We start from the raw sequence: 19,403 nt of genomic DNA, 5'->3' as shown, positions 1-19,403 counted from the left end.
TACCCATGAATAGATTCCAAAATACGCATTTGTTGTTTGAGAAGCTCATAAAGAAAAGAGTTGGTTTTGGAGGCCTTTGCCCAAGGTTCCTGCTTAATGAAGAGTTTAATTTGCTTAAGAGTATGACACTGAAAGGACATAGGGTTACCAGTGATAGGCTTAGAAAAAGCCTCCAGAAGAATGGACCAGTAATTCTTAAAATGTGTCCAGTAATTTTTGAAGAGAAACCTATGTTGACAATTGAGCACAATATCATCCTGTAAAATAAGAGGGCAATGATCAGAGCTTGAAGGGCTATGAATGGAGTAGAAGGACCGCGGGCAGACATTATTAACCAGAGTCCTGTCAAGCTTGATATGAATGGGGAGATCGGCGTGCTGATTGAACCAAGTGAAAAAGGTGCCCACAGAGTTGAGGTCTTGAAGGCAATTATCAAAAATCATGTTATTGAATTCCAAGAGAGACCCATGATTAAGAGGAGAGCCTCCCACCTTTTCAGATTTGAATCTACAGCAGTTAAAGTCCCCCATAAGAAGCCAGGGAACGTCAGGGGAAGGATCAGAGCTGGAAATGATATTCCATAAATCCTTTCTTTCAATGCTACAGTTCGAAGCATATATAACATAAAGTTGCAAAAGATTAATAGAACTAACTGTAACATAACCCGTTATGATTTGAGGAGAAATATGCTGTGGAGTGAACTGAACCTTGTTAGCATTCCATTTAATCCAAATGCGTCCCGAAGAAGTAAAATTGAAATTATGGCAGCTATGTTCATTTGAGAAGACCTCATGAACCTTATCAAAGAAAGGATTTTGCAAAGACGGTTGATGAATCCTAGTTTCCAGAACACAAAGCAAGTCAAGCTTGAAGGAGGAAACAAGGCTTTTACAACTTAAGACTTTGTCAGGCCGGTTGAACCCCCTAACATTCCAGGACGCAATCCTAGGCAAAGACATCAAGAAATTTAAGGAGAGGGGGTCTTTTTGTTCTGCTTACCCCGAGCAGATTTTTTTGTCCCAACTGATACAGGAGGTAGATCCTTAGACTTGCTCGATTTGTTGTTATTTGCCAATTTGGCTTTTGGGTCCGGAGGGTTGTCAACCTCATCATGGGATTGTAAAATGTCGAATATATTAGGAGAGATAATTCCCTCTGGCGTGCCAGCAGCAGAGGCAGAGAGGTTGTCAGAGGAACCTGAGACAGAAGCAAAGGCCTCCTTCATAGGAGAATTAAGATTTGGTATGTTGATTTATGCTGTGTCCTGATCAGTCGGAGGGTCCGAAGCAGCCACAGGGGAGGAAGCAGAGCCCGAAATTTGGTTATGTATGGGGGGATGAGTCGGAGGTGTGGGAGAGTGGGGCTGATAGTGAAGGGGCTTACCAAAGCTATTAGTAATAAGGGCTTTCTGAACATTAGAAGGAGATGATGAGGTGGGAATAATTGTGGAGGGTTGGGAATCTCGAAGTGACTCAGTGGGAAGAGAGCTGGAAGGAGGGGGGTTATGAATACCAGGATTGGAAGAAGGCTTACGTGCCTTAAATCGACTCTGGCTACGGCCCCTCGGATGAGAAGGAGCAGTATTTGAGGGCTCGGACGACTGAGGCTTTGAGGGACAGTAATCTGGAGTGTGAACAAGAGACTTGCAATGATCGCATGGAGAAGACCTCCATTCATATTGAACCATCAGCTTGACAATATCTCCGTCCAAAGACACAAGAATTTCCTCTGGATAAAGAGCATTGCTATCCACCAAAACACAAATTCTGGCAAAGGTGAGACGGGTTTTCTTGGTAGTGAGGGAGTCAGCAGCAATGGGAATCCCTACCTTGCTAGCTATCCTAGAAATACCTTCGGAATTCCAACAAGCTAAAGGTAGATCGTGTATTTTTATCCAAATAGGGACAGAAGAAAAATTTTCTCTTCAGCTTGAATTTAGGGTGCCACTTTTGAAGGATGAATGGTTTGCCAAGAATAAACCACACCCCTCTGTTCCAGACAGCCTCCAGATCTTCGACACAGGAAAAGCGAAACAGGAAAAAACCTTCGCTAAGAGAAAGCATTTGTAGCGCACCTTTGAGATTCCACGTTTTGTTGACAGCTGCAAGCAAAGCTTCATAAAAAGGCTTCCGGCCAAGAGAGTAGCCAACCAAGCAAAGATCCCAGTCCCCTGCTCCAAGAGAAAGTTTTTCTCCAGTATAATATGCATTATGGAGATAATAGTGTATTACAATTGTAATAAAATAATATATTAATTGTGCAGTTATTAATAGATGATGCAGTATATATAAGTATTTAATTTGCAATAGTCAATGGTCTATTCTAGATATGATAGAATTGGAAAAACAATTACCATATTGTTGGAGACTTGGTGTGGACATCAGATTTCTCTATATAAAAATGAGCATAGGATCCTTATATTGTTGCACATTATTCATTAATATAATATTGTAACTTGCATCAATCTATCATATTAGATGACATGTAAATTTGTAAGACTCAATTAAATCATATTATAATTTTAAGTTGCATGTGAAGTAGAGATATGCTCAATCTCTATTATTTAAAGAGCTCATGGACATATGAAGTATATTTGTGAATATTTTATTTGAATTATTCAAAATGTATTGATTGTGCATAGAAAGGCTTCAAGGCATCAACAACAAAAATGTTCGACAATGCAAGCCGAAGAATGCATGCTTGTATAAAATGAGTATGTGACAGTTGGATCAAAAGGCGAATATGAACGAGATATTTACGTGTTGTGTCTATGAATGGTTAGAAGATAAGGATGATGCACTCTAGAGTGTACGTGCTGAAGTAATGAGGGTAAAATTGTATAAGACGATATATTTTAAAAATGTTGATGGTTGGAAATATCTTCTTATGTGGTTCTTGGAAGATAATGGTCACCTTGTGAATCCTCATTTATTGTATATGCGATAACATGAGATAAAACGTGAAAGAGATGGCGGTCATTTGCTAGAGGTTGATTGTAACAACCTTAACATTGAGCATGTCATTTTATATCATCATTGATATTTGATGTTTGAAGAATTTAGTTTGAATTTCAATAAGAATCGGATGACAGAGCAATTACCTGATGGTAAACCTATAAAGTTATTGAGTGTTGAGTACTCGCAAGACCTTCAATATGAGTTTGAATTTCATCTCAAATGCTGCCCAACTCAAATGCAACTCCAAGAACGTCTACATATGTTGCTTAGGAAATAGTAAAGTTATGTATTTGTATAAATGTTAGCTTCATTCATGTTTTCTTCACCATACTTATTATATTTAATATCAAGCATGTATATGTATTTAACTATGGTATATAGTTAGCTGTATGTGTTTCTTCATATAAAAAATATCTGTTTGAGATTAATACTCATAAAAGTTAACTTTAGTTTAGTTGAATAATTTTCAAAATACATTATACAATTAAGAAAAAAAAACTTCATATTAGTGAAATAAGAAATGTGGTTTGATTACATCGACACAACGTACATAATGCCAACCATGATCACTACTACTTCTTCTTCTTCTTTTTCTTCTTCTTCTTACGTTTAGGGATGGCTGCACTCCTCGGTGCATACTTATCAAGCGGTCTGCTTATCCTTGGATATAAATGGGTCTCAGCAGCATCTTTGTCTTCGCCCTTTAAGTCTGCAGTGCTTTATGGTGGTTGAGTTTGCTAGAGGAGCTCATCCTGCTGTGTATGAGAGTGTGGCAATCCAAACAGATTCATCCCTGAATGGATCTACATACGCAACGTGTGTAGCAGAGCTTCTTGTGATAATTGAGTATCTAGCTGGTATGCAGAAGCACTACTTCATGTTGCAAGCCATATTGATTCTAATATTGTGTTAATGGTTGTGCCTCTGATGACCCTTGCCTCACCCATCATGATAAGAAATCATGCATCAAACTATGATGGCACGGTGAACTCTCCAGAGTCCATACATTGACTATCTCAGTGGTTCATATGTCGCTCTTGTCTGACTGTTGTCTCCTATCATCCTTGATGGAGCATCTGATGTATACCACCTTGACATATGAGCCTCATCACATCCTCTACTAGGTCATTGTCTCCCATGCTCCTCAGTGGAATCAACTAAGTTGCAATCAATAAAAAACAAGCCTCTAGCCTGGAATACAGCTCATCAATATTATTAAGTGCATGTTGCATCAAACTTGCACTTTTCCTATGGTCGTAACTGGCGAATAGTTTTGTAATATGCATGCTACGTCTGATATAATCAGCCTATTTATACACGTTGCAATGTTACTTTAAATTATGTGTAATCAAATAACTTAAAATGCAAAAACATGTGTATAAGCAACCTTACTAACCATCACCCGTTCACTTGGAGACTTGGAACATTCAATATGTATAGTGAAGTCCACGATCGATACTATCTCATGTATATGATTGTCTATGGAATAATTAGAATGATGTCTTCGTGTCTATTATTCCATAGAGTTATGTGATTCAAGTTATATCGTGTCTAGTCAATATTAGCTCTACCACGCCTATAAACTCACTTAAAGATTATTTTGATGGGCTGTATATCCATGGACTATACACCACCAAACTGACGCATCACCCGATATACCATATGCCACTCAACCTTCTTCTAACTAATTAATGGGAGTTGTGCTCTGTATATCTCTAGTGACTCCTGGCATATAAGAGGCATCTTCACAATAAGTTCTTCGGTATATGGTGTCATAGTATCCTGTTGAAAAAGGTTTAGGTTGAATGAGAATTAATGTCAAAAAATAACACATGCTTGTAATTTATGAATTATCAACTACATGACTCTAATGAAGTACATCTAGTCGTCTCGATAAGTCAATAGGTTTCCAAATGAAACCTTGCGCAAACCATCCTCAGCCCACCTATATATAAAATGATGTTTAATTATTGAAAATGAATGGTGAATAAAATACAATTTATGTAAAATTTATAACAAACTATATCAATAACCAATAGGTTTTCTCGCAATATCTGAGAAAGTGGGCACTCTAAGTGTCAATCTACCAACATGTAGTCGCTCCCTTGACCAAACCTACATTAGAAGAAATCATTAAATAATATACAATTTAGCGGGCTTTACGGCAAGATAGAGCTCTATTTATAGGTTTTTTAGGACCGAACTACCCAATGAGATCTGAATAAACACCATCAAATCTTTCATAAGTGGGAGGTGTTGTAATGATGCATGCGAGCCTGAGCAATCTGGTATGAGGATGCACCCAATCATCTACAAAACATATGCTATAATGTGCTGCATGAGTACATGAGGGTCTAAATCATCGTATGACTCTCTGTAAAAAATGTTTTACATCGTGATAAACTTGAGACCCAATGAGATCCCAAGAGCTATATAAGAAGCTAAAAGTGAATCCATTAAGTTTTTTAGTTGAGTTTTTGGAGGAGAAGAACACCATTTTTTGTATTTCTTCATTAGATACATGTTCTGGAAGTAAAGACATAAGATGAAGGGAAATTTATTACCAACAAGAGTAGGCAGGGACAACATTAAAAGAAGGTTTAGGAGCTTTGAATATATCCTTAAATTGGTTGACGGCCACATCTACAATATTATGATAATTATAGAAGATACCAATAGAGGTGATACTTTTCCTAATATATTTGTGCTTTTTCCTACCCTTGATATTCCCATATAAGAGTTTGAGGTTTTCCTCCCCTTGGGAGAACCATTTGAACAATCCAAGAAGACTAGGTGGTATTAGAGATTGAAGGAGAATCCCCAATGACTTTGGTAAAGGCATTAAATGGTAGGGTTGGCGGGTCTTCATTGGGCATTGAGATAATAGAAGCATGTTTACTCTTAAGCTTTTTATTGTTGGATAGAATGTGTAGGAAGAAGCCCATTTTTCTTTTTTAATTAAGGATTTGAGTTGGAAAAGATAGGAGTATAAAGTTGTAATGGAGTCTCTTTTGTTACTTTGATAGAAAACAATATTCATAATATCCAATTATTATGGAACTTAGGACCATTAGTTTTTATAGAAAAATCTATGGTTATTTATATATTGATGGATGACTTGAACAATTAAGGGAGTGTAATCAAAGCATTTAGGAGCTTCAATTCTATAGTAGGATAATGGGAAGGCTTACAACAAGACATCATTCAGAATAACTCAATCCAATTTAGTATTCATGAGATTATTTAGTTTATTGTTAAACTAAGTATAAGAGAGATCCATAGAAGCCAAATATTTGACAACAATGTTAAATATCATGTTATTGAAGTCATTGAGGAATAAGGTTGCAACCAATTTTTTCTGCAACAGTTAAAATCTCCCAAAATGGCCAAATCTTTGGTTGTAAACTTGTAGAGTTTTTTATAGTTTGAGAGAGATGTCCTTTGATGAGAGTAATTGGAAGCATAAACCATAGAAATCATAAAAGGGGAAGTAGAAGAGCGAAGAACATGACCATGAATAATCTTATTATCAAAGTAGATGGGCATATACAACCTCATTCTATTTCAACCAAATATGGCTAGGTTGAGAAGTGTCAAAGTTTTGAAAGATATATTCATTATCAAAAGTTTTGTGTGTATTACAAAATCATATATTAGACATTTGGGTTTTATTCATCATTATTTCTAAGATGCAAAGAAAGTCAAGTTTGAGGGATTGAATAATGCCTTGCAAATGAGGACTTTATCAAGTCAATTGAAGTTTCTTACATTCCAAGAGTCAAATAAAAGAGATTTCATTGGGCTTTATTAGATTTGGTGGCAAATTTCTTGGCTTTCGTAGGGTAAGATGTTTTTTTAACTACTTGGAGGTTTACTTAAGAGTTAGGATAATGACCAATGAGGTTTGATTAGCTGATTATGTCAATAGAGTTGAGGACGGAGAATTTATTGGGATTTTTATTAGTAGCAAGGGTTAAGGTTGTATTAGTCAATGGTTCCTTAACAGGCTAATTTAGTTTTATTGAAGATGTGTTGCAAGTAGTGGATCAAGAAGAATTTTGGAAGGGTTTGGCTTTTCAATATGAGAGGGTGAATTATTATTGGGGTTGGTAAAGGGAGTGTTAGAGGAAGAAGCTTGCTATAAGGATGTTGGGCTATCCAGTTTCTTTTTGGGCTTTCTACCATGAATACGACCATGTGGGGGTACGGGGGAAAGAGAAGACTAAGTTGGGTCGGTAGGACAAAGATTAGAGGATGGATGAAGGAACCACAATCGAGATATGACAATTGTAATAATCCAAACACTTTAACTATTGATATATTGTTCGTTTTCACCTAAGGACCTCAATAGTTTGTTTTGTTGGTGTAACTTTTTAGGAGTTCACCCATCGTAGGATTTTTTCGGGATGAGCATGCTTAACTATGGAGTTTCTTAATGAAATTTTGATCATCACACTAAAAGACGTCTTGATGCTTAAGAGTTTAGCTTCTTTTACTTAAGGTATTTCATAATCTCCCCCACTTAATTAACTAATGTCTTCGTCAACATCTTTATCCCAGAATCATCCACCATACATTTATGATTCTAGAGGTGGCCCCTACAAGTTCAAGTGGTGGCTCATGCTAGGTAGAACTTTAACCCATACATGATTTAAGAGGTGGCTCTCATGACGTAACACATTGTTTTGTATGACATTTAATTCCAATCTTCCGACTGGTGTATTGCTCTGATACAATTTGTAACAGCCAAAACTCTTAACTATTGAGATATTATCTATTTTGGTATAAGGGCCTCACATATGTCATCCATCTCAAGATTTCTTCAGGATGAAAACCCTTAACTGCTGAGTTTTTTAATGAAATTCTAACCATTACACCAAAATATGCCTCAATTTTTAAGAATTTAACTTCTTTTACTTAAGGAGTTTCACATCAAAAAATTTGAATCATTGAGATCATCGAGTTTTTATTTTTTCCCGACAACATAGATGGGAATTACATCGAAAAGTGTTAATTTGTAGTCAATTTGAACATAAATACTAGCAAAAGGTAATCTAGTTTTGTCTGCAATTACGGCATCTATGGCAAGAAACTAGCAGATATAACTGGCTAGTTGTGAAATGCCGGCATAATTCTAAAGCTTAAGAGGGAGATTCCACAGATTTTGATTCATAGTAAAATTTAAGTAAACTAATAATCAAATTTTGTTCTAAAATTCATGGACCATTTTTGCAAAATAAATAATTTTTTTTCAAAAAAGAAGAAATCTGGCCATTTCAAAATATTCCAAGGAGGTAAATTTTAGAAAAAAATTATTCTGTGCGGACATTGGATGTCATCTGGAGACGAATAAGAGCACGTCACTTCATCTCTTTGTTGTGTACCGCGGTTATATACCCGTTGTATACCAGTGACGTGACACACTCTGATTCACCTCCAAATAATCCAATACTTGCAAAGAATAATTTTTCAAATTTCAAAAGACATCATCCAGAGATAAAGAATTTAGAGACTCGTTCAACCTCTAGTTTTTTTTTTGTTTAATGATAGTGAAAAAATGGCAAAAGTAGTTCTTAGTTTCGGCAAATTATTGCATCCGGTCACCTGACAGAGAGATGCGTTCGGAGCTCTCTCTGTCTACAGTGAAAGCACAGGTAATGTAGCATACATGCGCTTCACCTGCGCTTTACTGTAGACAGAGAAAGACCGGATGCAATAATTTGCCCCTTAGTTTCACACTCCCTACCCCAAAATTTATGGGTAATCATTTGTCTTTTCTCGGCCCGACCCGTCTACTGGTCTGGTAAGCTGTTATATGGTTCAGAAATGAAGTCCCGTGAACTGTGAGCTGCAGGCGAAATAGAGCAGCGAGAGGAAGCTCCCAGTATGCGGACTGTTGTTCCATTGGGTCTTTCACCCTCGCCTTCTCCCCGCCCTTCTCCATCTTCTTCTTCTTCGATAGCTGCCAATACGCCCATCAGATCAGCACCTAAATCTCTGGCTAGGGTTAAGTTATTTCAAAAGTGCGGCCGAGGAGTACTGCCTCCGCAGTCATCTGACACTGGGATCAACTCACGAGCTGGTAAGAGCAATTTATACGATCCTTCTTCTCTTCTCTCCTTATCTCTTTGTCCACCTCTGGTATTGTAAGCCTTTTGAGTTGTATTGTTTTCTTGCCGCCCGTTCCTTCGAATTTGAATCTTAATTGCTATAGTCCCTCAAGTTACCGAAACTAGACTTGCTTTTGAGTATACACATGTGACTGACTTTGATTATGGTCTATCACATGCGGATACTGGCTTTGATTATGGTAAATCATATGTGGATACAGTTGCATTTGCTATGTTTCTCTAGAAAAGATTATTGTCAGTTGGATTCTAGATTTGTGGCATCTCAGGCAGAATAGTTGTGCTAAGGTCTGATATTTTCTCTTTGATTCTTCTGCTCAATATTTCTGCCATGTCTTTGCATTCTTATATATATATATATATATAGCAGTGCCATTATGCACTAAGCGCTCTACTAGGTGACCAATTGAGGCCGGGTGAGGCCATCTTGTCTCACATGCCTCCTAGGAGGGCATCATGCACCATAATTAAAGCACCGCCCATGCAATTGCATTGCGTTAAGGCGTCAAGCAACGAGATAAACATATAGCATTATTCATCAATTTTAGAAGATAAGTTTGCTATTGGTAATGATAATTTTGTACATGAATATATTGAAATGATATTAAGAGTTGGAGAAACAATAATGGAGACCTTGAAAACAAGACATATCAAATGTAGGTGCAAGTGCTTCATGTTTTAGAATAATAAGCTTCAAGGAAGAATATGATTTGTTCGAGGAGGCAAGAGATGGAGGGTAAAAATCTAGTGTTGGAGAAGAAGACATGGATGGTGTTGAAAATGGAAAAGATAATAGTGATAATTAGAACAAATCTAGGCTATGCATGCTACAAAACTTAAGTTGCTTCAATATTTAAGTTTCTTAAACATGTCTTCTGATTATCTTGATTAAGATGTATATAGGAAACATTGTAGATCCAAGAGTGTAATTAAGCTTTTAAATCATTGTTTTATCCCCTTTAAATTTTCCCTATAGTTAAGATAAATTTATCTAATGATGACATTTTTTGTTTCCTTTTCAAAGCCTTACTTTGTTTAGATGAGTGCCTTTGATGGAGTCTATATTCTAAAATATCTATTAACCATAACACATCAGAGCACCTAGCACTTCGATCATTGGTCAAAAGAACAACTTCAGCTCCCTATAGTTGGGTTGTCGTAAACTGGCGCCTCCATTATCATCCATTCACACCCTACAGCTCATTTGATGAGAAAGTAGGTCGACATACCCCTTACTATGCCTCTGCGAAGTTCTTGGTATCAAATAACAACAACATCAAGCCTTTGTCCCACTACGTGGGGTCTTCTCCATGAATCTTTTTTCTCCATTGTCCTGTTAAAAGTCAAATTATCGTTTAAATCTAATAAAGAAAGATCATTTCTAATATTTTCTAACAAAGTTTTTTTAGGTCTGCCTCTACTTTTCTTAACATAAGTTAAATCTAATGCATCTACTTTCCTAATCGGGTCATCGGAAAGCCGCTGTTTTATGTGACCAAACCATCTAAAGGCAACTCTCTCTAATCTTATCTTCCATTGGAGCTACTCCAACCTTTTCACGTATATGCTCATTTCGTATCATATCTCTAAGGGTAAAGCCACTCATTCACCTGAGCATCCTCATCTCTGCAACACTTAACTTAGTATTATGCTTCTCTTTTAATGGTCAACATTTGGCACCATAAAGCATTGCAGGTCTCACCACCCTCTTATAGAATTTTTCCTTAAGTTTGAGGGGGACTTCTCTATCACACAATAAGCCCAGTGCATTCCTACACTTTAACCATCCAACTTGAATTCTGCTGAGAATATCCCTATCTATTTAACCATCACTCTGAATAATAGATCCAAGATATCTAAAACATATACTCTTATTAATGGCTTGATCACCCAAAATCACAATGCCCTCATTAGGCCTATTACTACTAAAATTACACTCTATATATTTTGTTTTAGATTCACTCAAGCAAAAACCTTTAGGCTCTAAGGTTGACATTCTAATTCAAGTTTACCTTCAACTCCCTCTCTAGTCTTATCAATAAGAAGAATATCATCAGCAAAAAGCATACATCAAGGTACATCCTCTTGCAAATGTCTAGTGAGAACATCCATGACTAAAGCAAAAAGATATGGGCTTAAGGCTGATCCTTGATGTAATCCAACCAAAATAGGAAAATACTTGGTTAAACCACTTTGTGTTTGAACACAAGTAATAGCTCTTCCATACATATCTTTAATGATTTAAATATAAGCGTTATGAACTCCTTCCTTTTCAAGAACTCTCCATAGCACTTCTCTTGGAACTTTATCATATGCTTTCTTTAAATATATAAATATCATATGTAGATCCTCATTATTCTCTCTATAATTCTCCATCAAACCTCTCAATAAATGTATGGCTTCCATAGTAGACCTACCCAGCATGAATCCAAATTGATTTTGAGAAATATTAATATCATGCTGCAACCTTTGCTCCATAACTCGCTCCCATAGTCTTAAAGTATGACACATTAACTTAATTGCTCTATAATTCGCACAATCTTGTGCATCACCTTTATTCTTAAAAATATGAATTAACACACTAATTCTCCACTCATTTGACATCTTTTTAGTCTTCAAAACAATATTAAAAAGTTTAGCAAGCCAATAAATTCCATATCTCCTTAGCATTTCCACACCTCTATTTGAATATCATTAGGTCCAACAGTTTTTTCACCCTTCATTTTCCTTAAAGCCTCTTTAACTTCGGTTTTACTAATACTTCGATAAAAATATAAATTTTTATTTTCATTTAATGTGCTAAGGTGACTAAAGTCAATCGTATTTTCACATTTTTCATTAAAAAGTTTAGTAAAATATCTCATCCATCTTTGTTGAATGTCATCTTTTAAGAAAAGTATTTTTTGATTTCCATACTTAATACACTTCACTTGAACTAAATCCTTACTACTATCTTTTTGTTTGGCTTACTTATATGTATATCTTTCTCCTTCCTAATATCTAATTTATTATATAAATAATTAAAAGCTAAGATCTTTGCATCACATATTGCTTTCTTAGATTCCTTACATTGCATATTTCTTTTAGAGTGCTCCTATGTAGTTGTACTTTATACTTCTATTTTGTATTTACAACTGTACTAAGCTTTTTGATCAATAGAAAGTGATTTTTTCCCAAGCGCAATGACTTCAATGCTAGCTTGAAGGACATGAAACAACTGGAAAAATCTTAATTCTGTTTGGAGGCCCATGATCCCATTCATATTTCATGTGTATATATTTTTTATGTAACAAAATTTCTAAAGCAATTTCTTATCTTTAAAATTCCATTGAGTATTTTTATACGTTATACTCTCCTGTTTAAATTCTGTTATCATATTCACTTTTCTTCTGTGTCTAATGGGCATAAAATTGAGCTTCTGATAATTTTTTAATTGGGACCACATCATGGTTGACATATCATAATTTTTAGATTAAGAATTCCACCACATTAAAGCTTGTGAAATAAACCAGAGCAATTTTCATTCAATCAGGATAATCATGCAATGAAACCATGAAATTTTTTTCTAGAAGGTCAAACCAATTATCTATTATCTTAGCTTTAATTGTTTCATCGAACTAAAGAAACTCCAAGATTATATCTATCTCGAAGGGATGATTTTTTTTTTCCTTTCCTTTTTGTACTTGTTTATGCTTCTTTGTTTGTTGATGGATTCTCTTTTATAGGTTGTTTCTTAGTGGATGTCTCTCCTTTTATTTGAATAGACGATGGTGGAGCAAATGATTGTGGCCACCTTTATCGTAAGAGCTCCAATGACATCCATTATTGTAGTCATGAAAGGGCTACCATGGGATTTATTCCAAGGCAGTTTGATTGTGCCTTGGAGAGGTTATAGAGACAGAGGCTCTGGTAATAGCCTAGACCCAATATTGGGGAGGAAATTTACATGTGGAATTTGAGGAGAGAAGATTTCAAACTTTATCCAAATATAATTCTTATTATTTGAGGTTACATAAAGGCCTATTTGCTGCCTTTATGACATTAGAATGTTGATAAATATCAATTAAAATTATCTCAATGCTTAAAATATGGAATTAAGATAACCGGAGCTTAAATCAAAGGAATGTTCCCTCATATTTCTCCCAGGGTGGTTAACCCTTAAGGATAAGGTGAAGAATTTATGGAATGAATTTTGGTTGTTTCCTTGATTCTCTCCAAATTATTTTTGAATTAAATTACAACTTTTGCAATGTTGTCTATTTAATTCATATTCGCAAATGAATCCTATGATTAATTCTAAATTTTTTTGGATGACTTCAGATAAAAATAGGGAATTCATCGTAGCCAATGATTAGCATATGTTATGTTAAAACAGTATGTTTGAGAGGGAAAAGCTTAGCTTTATTATGTAATATCTTCCCTATTTATAGATCTATACAAGATATCTTAATGAGGAAACAACAAATTACAAATTTAATACATAAAATTCCTAATTCATTTTTTCCTAAATTAGTTCCTTCGTTATGGCATGATCCATGAGAGCCTCCCATGGATTGCTTTCTGTGACCGTTGGATCCTTTGCATTGGGAACGGCTGGATTTCAACATGTTAAGTACAACATTACTTTATTTGTTAAGCATATCTTCAAACTAGTAATCCAGTTGTCAATTGCACGGCTGATGAATCCGTTGAAATATTTGTATCAAAACCATTTTTGTGTGATATTTTTAATTTTGGATGCTCGAAAATACTGCGGACATTCAATTTCTGTCCAGTTAGAGCAAAACACAAAAATTAACGCCTATAATTAATTGAAACTTTTGTGTACAAGCTCTTACTCATTTCAATTATCTGATTTCCTATATAGGGACTTGCAGGGCTAGTCAAGCTGTTGACTTGTTCCCTTCAATCTGCCCTGAGATTGTTGTTAGAGATGCTCGGGTGGAGGATTGCTGGGAAGTGGCTGATACACACTGTAGCTCTTTTTTTCCAAATTATACCTTTCCCATAGATCTGGTCCTACGGATTGACAGATTCATAGCTCTGCTTTCTGGCTTCTCAGTACCTCCAGGTTCCAGGCGGACATGTCTTGTTGCTGTTACTGGTGCTTCTGGAACTGATAATTTATACATTGGAAGTAAAGACTTCAAATTTGGTGGATTTGATGGGAAATTTAATCTCAGCAGGGAATCTGTAGCTGGTATTCTCACTGTAGATACTCTGGCTGATTACCTTCCTAGAAAAGGTCCGCTCAGGCAAAAAAGGTCAGTATCATTTGTTGTGCTCAGCTTAGTTTTTGAATCTATGGAGTTTTCTTATATTTCTTAATTTGTATAAATGCATTCGCATGCTGTAAGTTGCGTTAAAACCTATCCATCTGCACGTATTACCCATAGAATATTAAGCAAGCAGAACCTTGAAAAATGTCTAGTATAACTTATTTTCTACGTACTCTTAAAGTGCATGAGCACTCTGCCGTGTAGCTCTGTAGCCAGAATCATATAAACGTATAGAATAACCGTTGCACATTTCTTTAATTAGTTAATGACAAGGTTTCATTTCATTAGATTATTAGCACTAAATGGTAAACACTTCTGTTTGTAAACCGGCTCACTATCTTTTTGCTTCCACCTTGAAGCTACTTTCTCAAATATATTTTTTATATTCATCTTTCATCCAAACCTTTTTTATCATCTTTATGAAAAAAATGAGTTTAGAAGCAGGAAATCGGGCGGATGGATGATAATGGAGCTATGAATCTTGTTTCGTTTGCTCAATCATTCCTTGTTTTTTTTTTCTTTGCAAAATCTTAGTGGAGTAAATATATTGGACTATTTAAGCAATGTTTGTTGTTGACCTCCATATCTATACCAAAATCCTTGTAGATTGAAAGCGATAAAAATGACGAACGACAAACATAGTGCTATGCGAAACTCCTTCAAAAATCTCCCACCATGATTAAAATCACTTGAAAGTCTCCTGTTCACAAAATGTATGACACTGAAGCATTCAGATCGTCGAATTTATAAGGAGTGAACTCTTACATCCAATTCAGCCGAACATAATGGAAATGGTAGACAATGGATGCGACGTCGTGCAAGTCAAATTAAAAAAATACTTCGATCACAATGAAAATCTCTCGAATGTAATTTGTTCATGAAACAAAATGCACCGACTCGTCTAAAATGTCAAAATTACCTAGGATAGGCAGTAGGCACCCATTTTCCCCCGATCTCCGTTCGAAAAAATTATGTAAATGCATACGAGGCGATAAACATAAATTTAAGATGTGCGAATGAAAATTTTGTAAATGAAATCTCAACTATCCTCCTCTTTCATTTGTGAGCCACACCATAACCCTTAGCTGACCATCCTTCTCTCCTTCCATCTCTCATTCTTCAACCGCCTGTAGCAAAAATCTACCACCAAACTTGCTATTGAGTGAAACATCCAGTCACCTCTTTCTGCCTTTCTCTCTCTTTCACTTCCTCTCTCTACCCCTTTCTTTCTCTCTTTACCTCCTATTTCTCTCTCTTCCTCTCTCCAACTTTCACTCTCCCTCCCTTCTTATCTCTCACTCTAATTCACTCTCCCTCTCATTCTATCTCTTTCTCTTTTCTAAACAGAGAGTAAGCAGAAAAAAAAAAAAGAAAAGAAAAAGGGTTTTTGTGTTTCATTCTTTCCCTAGCAAAGTCTTCACCTCATCATCCTCTCACGCGTAGATATAAAAAATACAATCATTAAACTGCAAAATATAGGAGCATCATAAAATGTGCAAATATATCGTGATTCATAAAAATGAGCTATGCAAATGCACCGAAAAGCATGCATGCCATTTATAAAAAAGTCAAGTTGTTAAATAAACTTTTCTGCATGCGCAATGAGAAATATGCTAATTAATAAATGCAAAGTCTGAGAATGCTACGTGGATTAAAAATAGATTGAATCCAAACTTATCTTGCTTTGAAAATGCTACACAACTATTCTAAAAATGATCTTGCAATCACTCTAAACTTACCCTACTTTGAATCCAACTTACCCTACTCTGAATCCTAACCATTCTAAGTTTTATAAGTTTGAATTTGAACTTACCCTGCTCTAAGAATGCTGCACAACTATTCTAAAAATGAACACGGATCACTCTAAATTTTTTACAAATTTTCTTTTAAAATCAAACTCGTCATTACATGACACTCTCGTGCTATCCGCCTTGCCTATAGGACAAGGTCGCCAATCCAATATTATGCAGACCTGTAAGCATCTTTGCAATTTGAATGAAATTGAATGACATATAAGTGACAAATCCAATCTTTTGTTGGCAGGTGAACAAAGTCGACAATTTTTTAAATAATAAATTGGTGACATTATTAAATTAGGGTGACAACCATAGCTTGTAAGTTTCGTAACGAATTAAAAACCCCTAAGTTGTAAATCATGAGGTGTACTTAGTAGAGCCTAAAGTCTGTTAGCTAAGATTGATTTAAATTTGTCTTCTTAAATAAATGTTCACCCAAGGTCTATATGGTTCTCTTAAATGATGCAAACCATGGCTACCTATAAGGATCATTCGACCAGTTTGGGTCTTGTACCTCCTTTTTTGATAAAGTAAACTCGAAATGACAACAGATTCATTATCATATGATCTTGACAACTCGAAATGACGAAACCATATGATCTTCTTCGAATTCGTTATCATTCCCCTCACCATCCACTTTAAGTTCACGACGGTAAAATTTCAATCATAATCCGAATTCACTTCTACTATACGTTAAGTATTTAACATCTAAAGACTAACATTAATAAAAAAAATTAATTATAAGAGCTTGCGACTATGAGAAATTTGAAACCATATATATTAAAGTTATCGCAAATGTGTCTTATCTGTAATATAATCCGTCTTCTTAAAATTTCATCGGTATTATTTAAAATCTCTCATTAGAACCAGGGTTTGAATATTTGGAGCCCACCTATAATTTGGATTATACAACGTAAAGGGTTATTTATAATTAATAATGGTAGCATATGCATTGAAATGCAACACTAATCCCAAGAAAATAAAATTTAATGACTTATGCAGAGAAAAGTGCATGAAATTTTTTCAGTAAATATGGTAGAAAAAGAGAACATTAGTACTGAAAACCTAAAATATGATTAACTTGAATTATAAATTTATTCATAATTATATCTTATTTAGAATTAGAAGTGTTTGAACGGTGTGGTCTAAATTATTACCAAGAAAATCAGGAATAAGGCTTTGTTTGAGACGGCTTTCTTACTGCTTCTTAAAGCAGCTTTCTAGTAAAAAAAATTAATTTTTTACTAAAAAGCTGCTTTTAAGAAGTATTTTTGTACTAGAAAGCTGCTTTAAGAAACAGTAAGAAAGCCGTCCCAAACAAAGCCTTATTCCTGGTTTTTATAATCCTCTACCATAATAAGGTTTCGTTTGATACAACTTTTTTGCTACTTTCTTAAACAGCTGTTTAGTGTAAAAATTCTTGAATTAGAAAAGTTTGTAAAAGAAAGCCGTTTTATAAAACAGTAAGAAAGCTGCCCCAAACAAAATCTAAAGCAGTCACCTGCTTTGAAATTCGTGCAGGACTGGTATAGCATACATATCAAATGTAGCGGTAAGGAACGCAGATAGGAGAAAGGGAATTGCTAAGCTTTTGATAGCAAAGGCAGAAGCCAGAGCCCTTAGCTGGGGCTGCCGCTCCATTGCTTTGCATTGCGATGTAAATAACGCTGCTGCAACCAGATTATACAAAAGCCAGGGATTTAAGGTCATCGCTGTACCAGATAATTCAAGATGGCCACAGCCAAAGACTGCCCCAAATCTCCAGTTTTATTTCATGATGAAGCTCCTCACATCAAAGGTAAATATTTGATCTTTTATGTGTTATGTCAATGTTGTAATTATTTGAAGTTTAGAGGGTAGATGTTATGTCAAATGTTTAGTTGAATTGAAGAGAACTTTGAACTATAGGGATAAGTGTATATTGGTGGGATTCTTATGTGCTGGATGCACCCATCCATTTACAGTAATGGTTATATAAACAAGATCTAAAAATTTATGTCAATTTTCAAATTTGATCATTTATATGTTAAATTTTTTAAATTTTGTTCGAGTTTTTTTCGGTTTTCTTACTAAGCAAATATAAGCAAAAGTAATATAATCGAGTATCGAACTATTTGTCGAGCATACTAGTTCGCTCATAAGTTCTAGTTAATAAAATTTTAATAGAGGTGGGAGGGTGGAACATAGGGGTGTCAATAAGTGGCCTTACTCGAACTCAATCTGAAAAATTCGGGTTCGACTTTTCCCGTTTATGAACATGTCAAATTTAGATTGACCCTTTCATCTGATTTTGACTCGTTTAATATTTTTTTTCTTAATTTCTTTTGTTTATTGGTATGATTATTTATTTTTGATAAATTATCTATGATTAATAAGCTAATAAAAATATTGTTTTTATTAAAATAAATTATTGGGTCAGGTTCAAGCTGCTAGCATGTCAGATTTGGATTCAATTAAAAAAAAGGTCTGGTTTTAGTTGACCGGATTTAGGTCTGGTCAATTTTAGATTTGACACGATTATGATTCATTGACCCATTTTGACACCTTGCGAAATAGTTTGATAGAATAGTCCAAAAAACACGAAGTTTATCACTTGAGAGTTACAACTATTGGAAGAATGTCATGGACAAGTTGGAGGATAAATCTTTGGAGAATAAAATGACATGTTGACTATAAGGAGCAATAAAATAAAGTTTGAGGGGTTTAATTGCAAATTGCCAATTCAATTTCATGATTGAGCACCACTGATAGCTGTTCTAGACCTGTCAATTTCGGGTCACGGGTCGGGTTCGGGTCGAACCCGGAATTGACCCGGCACTATTCGGGTTCGGGTCAACCCGACCCGTTTTCACAAACGGGTCATTTTCCGGACCCGCACCCGACCCGCTTCGGGTTCGGGTCAACCCGACCCGACCCGCTTCGGTTTGGTTTTTCGATTTCCCGCGCGGTGCAGAGGCGATGCAGCGGTGGCGGTGCAACGGCGGCGGCAGAGGTGCAGCGGCCCGATGCAAGCTGCGACGCCGACGCGGGAGAACGAAGCGACGGAGCGCTCACCGTCACGCGAGTGACGCGACCGCGCGGCGCGACGCGATGTCGCGCGTGGGCCTGGCCGCGTGGGGCTCGATGCGGGCACTCGGGCAGTGGCCACTGGCCAGTGGGGCAGGCGGGCAGCCGTGTACGCGTGGCCGCGTGGGGCAGAGCAGGGCAGCCGGGCGGGCAGATTCGGGCAGAGCGGGCAGGTTC

The 19,403-nt window shown here is 36.1% G+C and overlaps 1 protein-coding gene across 1 annotated transcript; it reads left to right on the top strand.

Annotated features, from left to right (window-relative positions):
* The first annotated feature begins 8,776 nt into the window (after positions 1–8,776).
* On the top strand, positions 8,777–18,178 carry LOC110101676. The gene is made up of 3 exons (XM_020829673.2): positions 8,777–9,039; positions 13,953–14,349; positions 17,682–18,178. Exons 1-3 carry the CDS (start codon positions 8,844–8,846, stop codon positions 17,968–17,970), a joined length of 882 nt encoding a protein of 293 aa, XP_020685332.1. The 5' UTR covers positions 8,777–8,843; the 3' UTR covers positions 17,971–18,178.
* The last annotated feature ends 1,225 nt before the right edge of the window (positions 18,179–19,403 follow it).

Source organism: Dendrobium catenatum, unplaced genomic scaffold, assembly GCF_001605985.2.
Source record: "Dendrobium catenatum unplaced genomic scaffold, ASM160598v2 fragScaff_scaffold_772, whole genome shotgun sequence".
Taxonomy (NCBI): Eukaryota; Viridiplantae; Streptophyta; class Magnoliopsida; order Asparagales; family Orchidaceae; genus Dendrobium; species Dendrobium catenatum.
This window is presented reverse-complemented; position numbering and strand designations above follow the sequence as displayed.

What these genes read in the sequence shown, in the direction of transcription:
- LOC110101676 (XM_020829673.2), top strand. Translation starts at nt 8,844, where the DNA reads ATGCGGACTGTTGTTCCATTGGGTCTTTCACCCTCGCCTTCTCCCCGC. An exon ending in TGGGATCAACTCACGAGCTG is followed by an intron (nt 9,040 to 13,952) that starts GTAAGAGCAATT and finishes TTTCCTATATAG; the next exon opens with GGACTTGCAGGGCTAGTCAA. An exon ending in GGTCCGCTCAGGCAAAAAAG is followed by an intron (nt 14,350 to 17,681) that starts GTCAGTATCATT and finishes AAATTCGTGCAG; the next exon opens with GACTGGTATAGCATACATAT.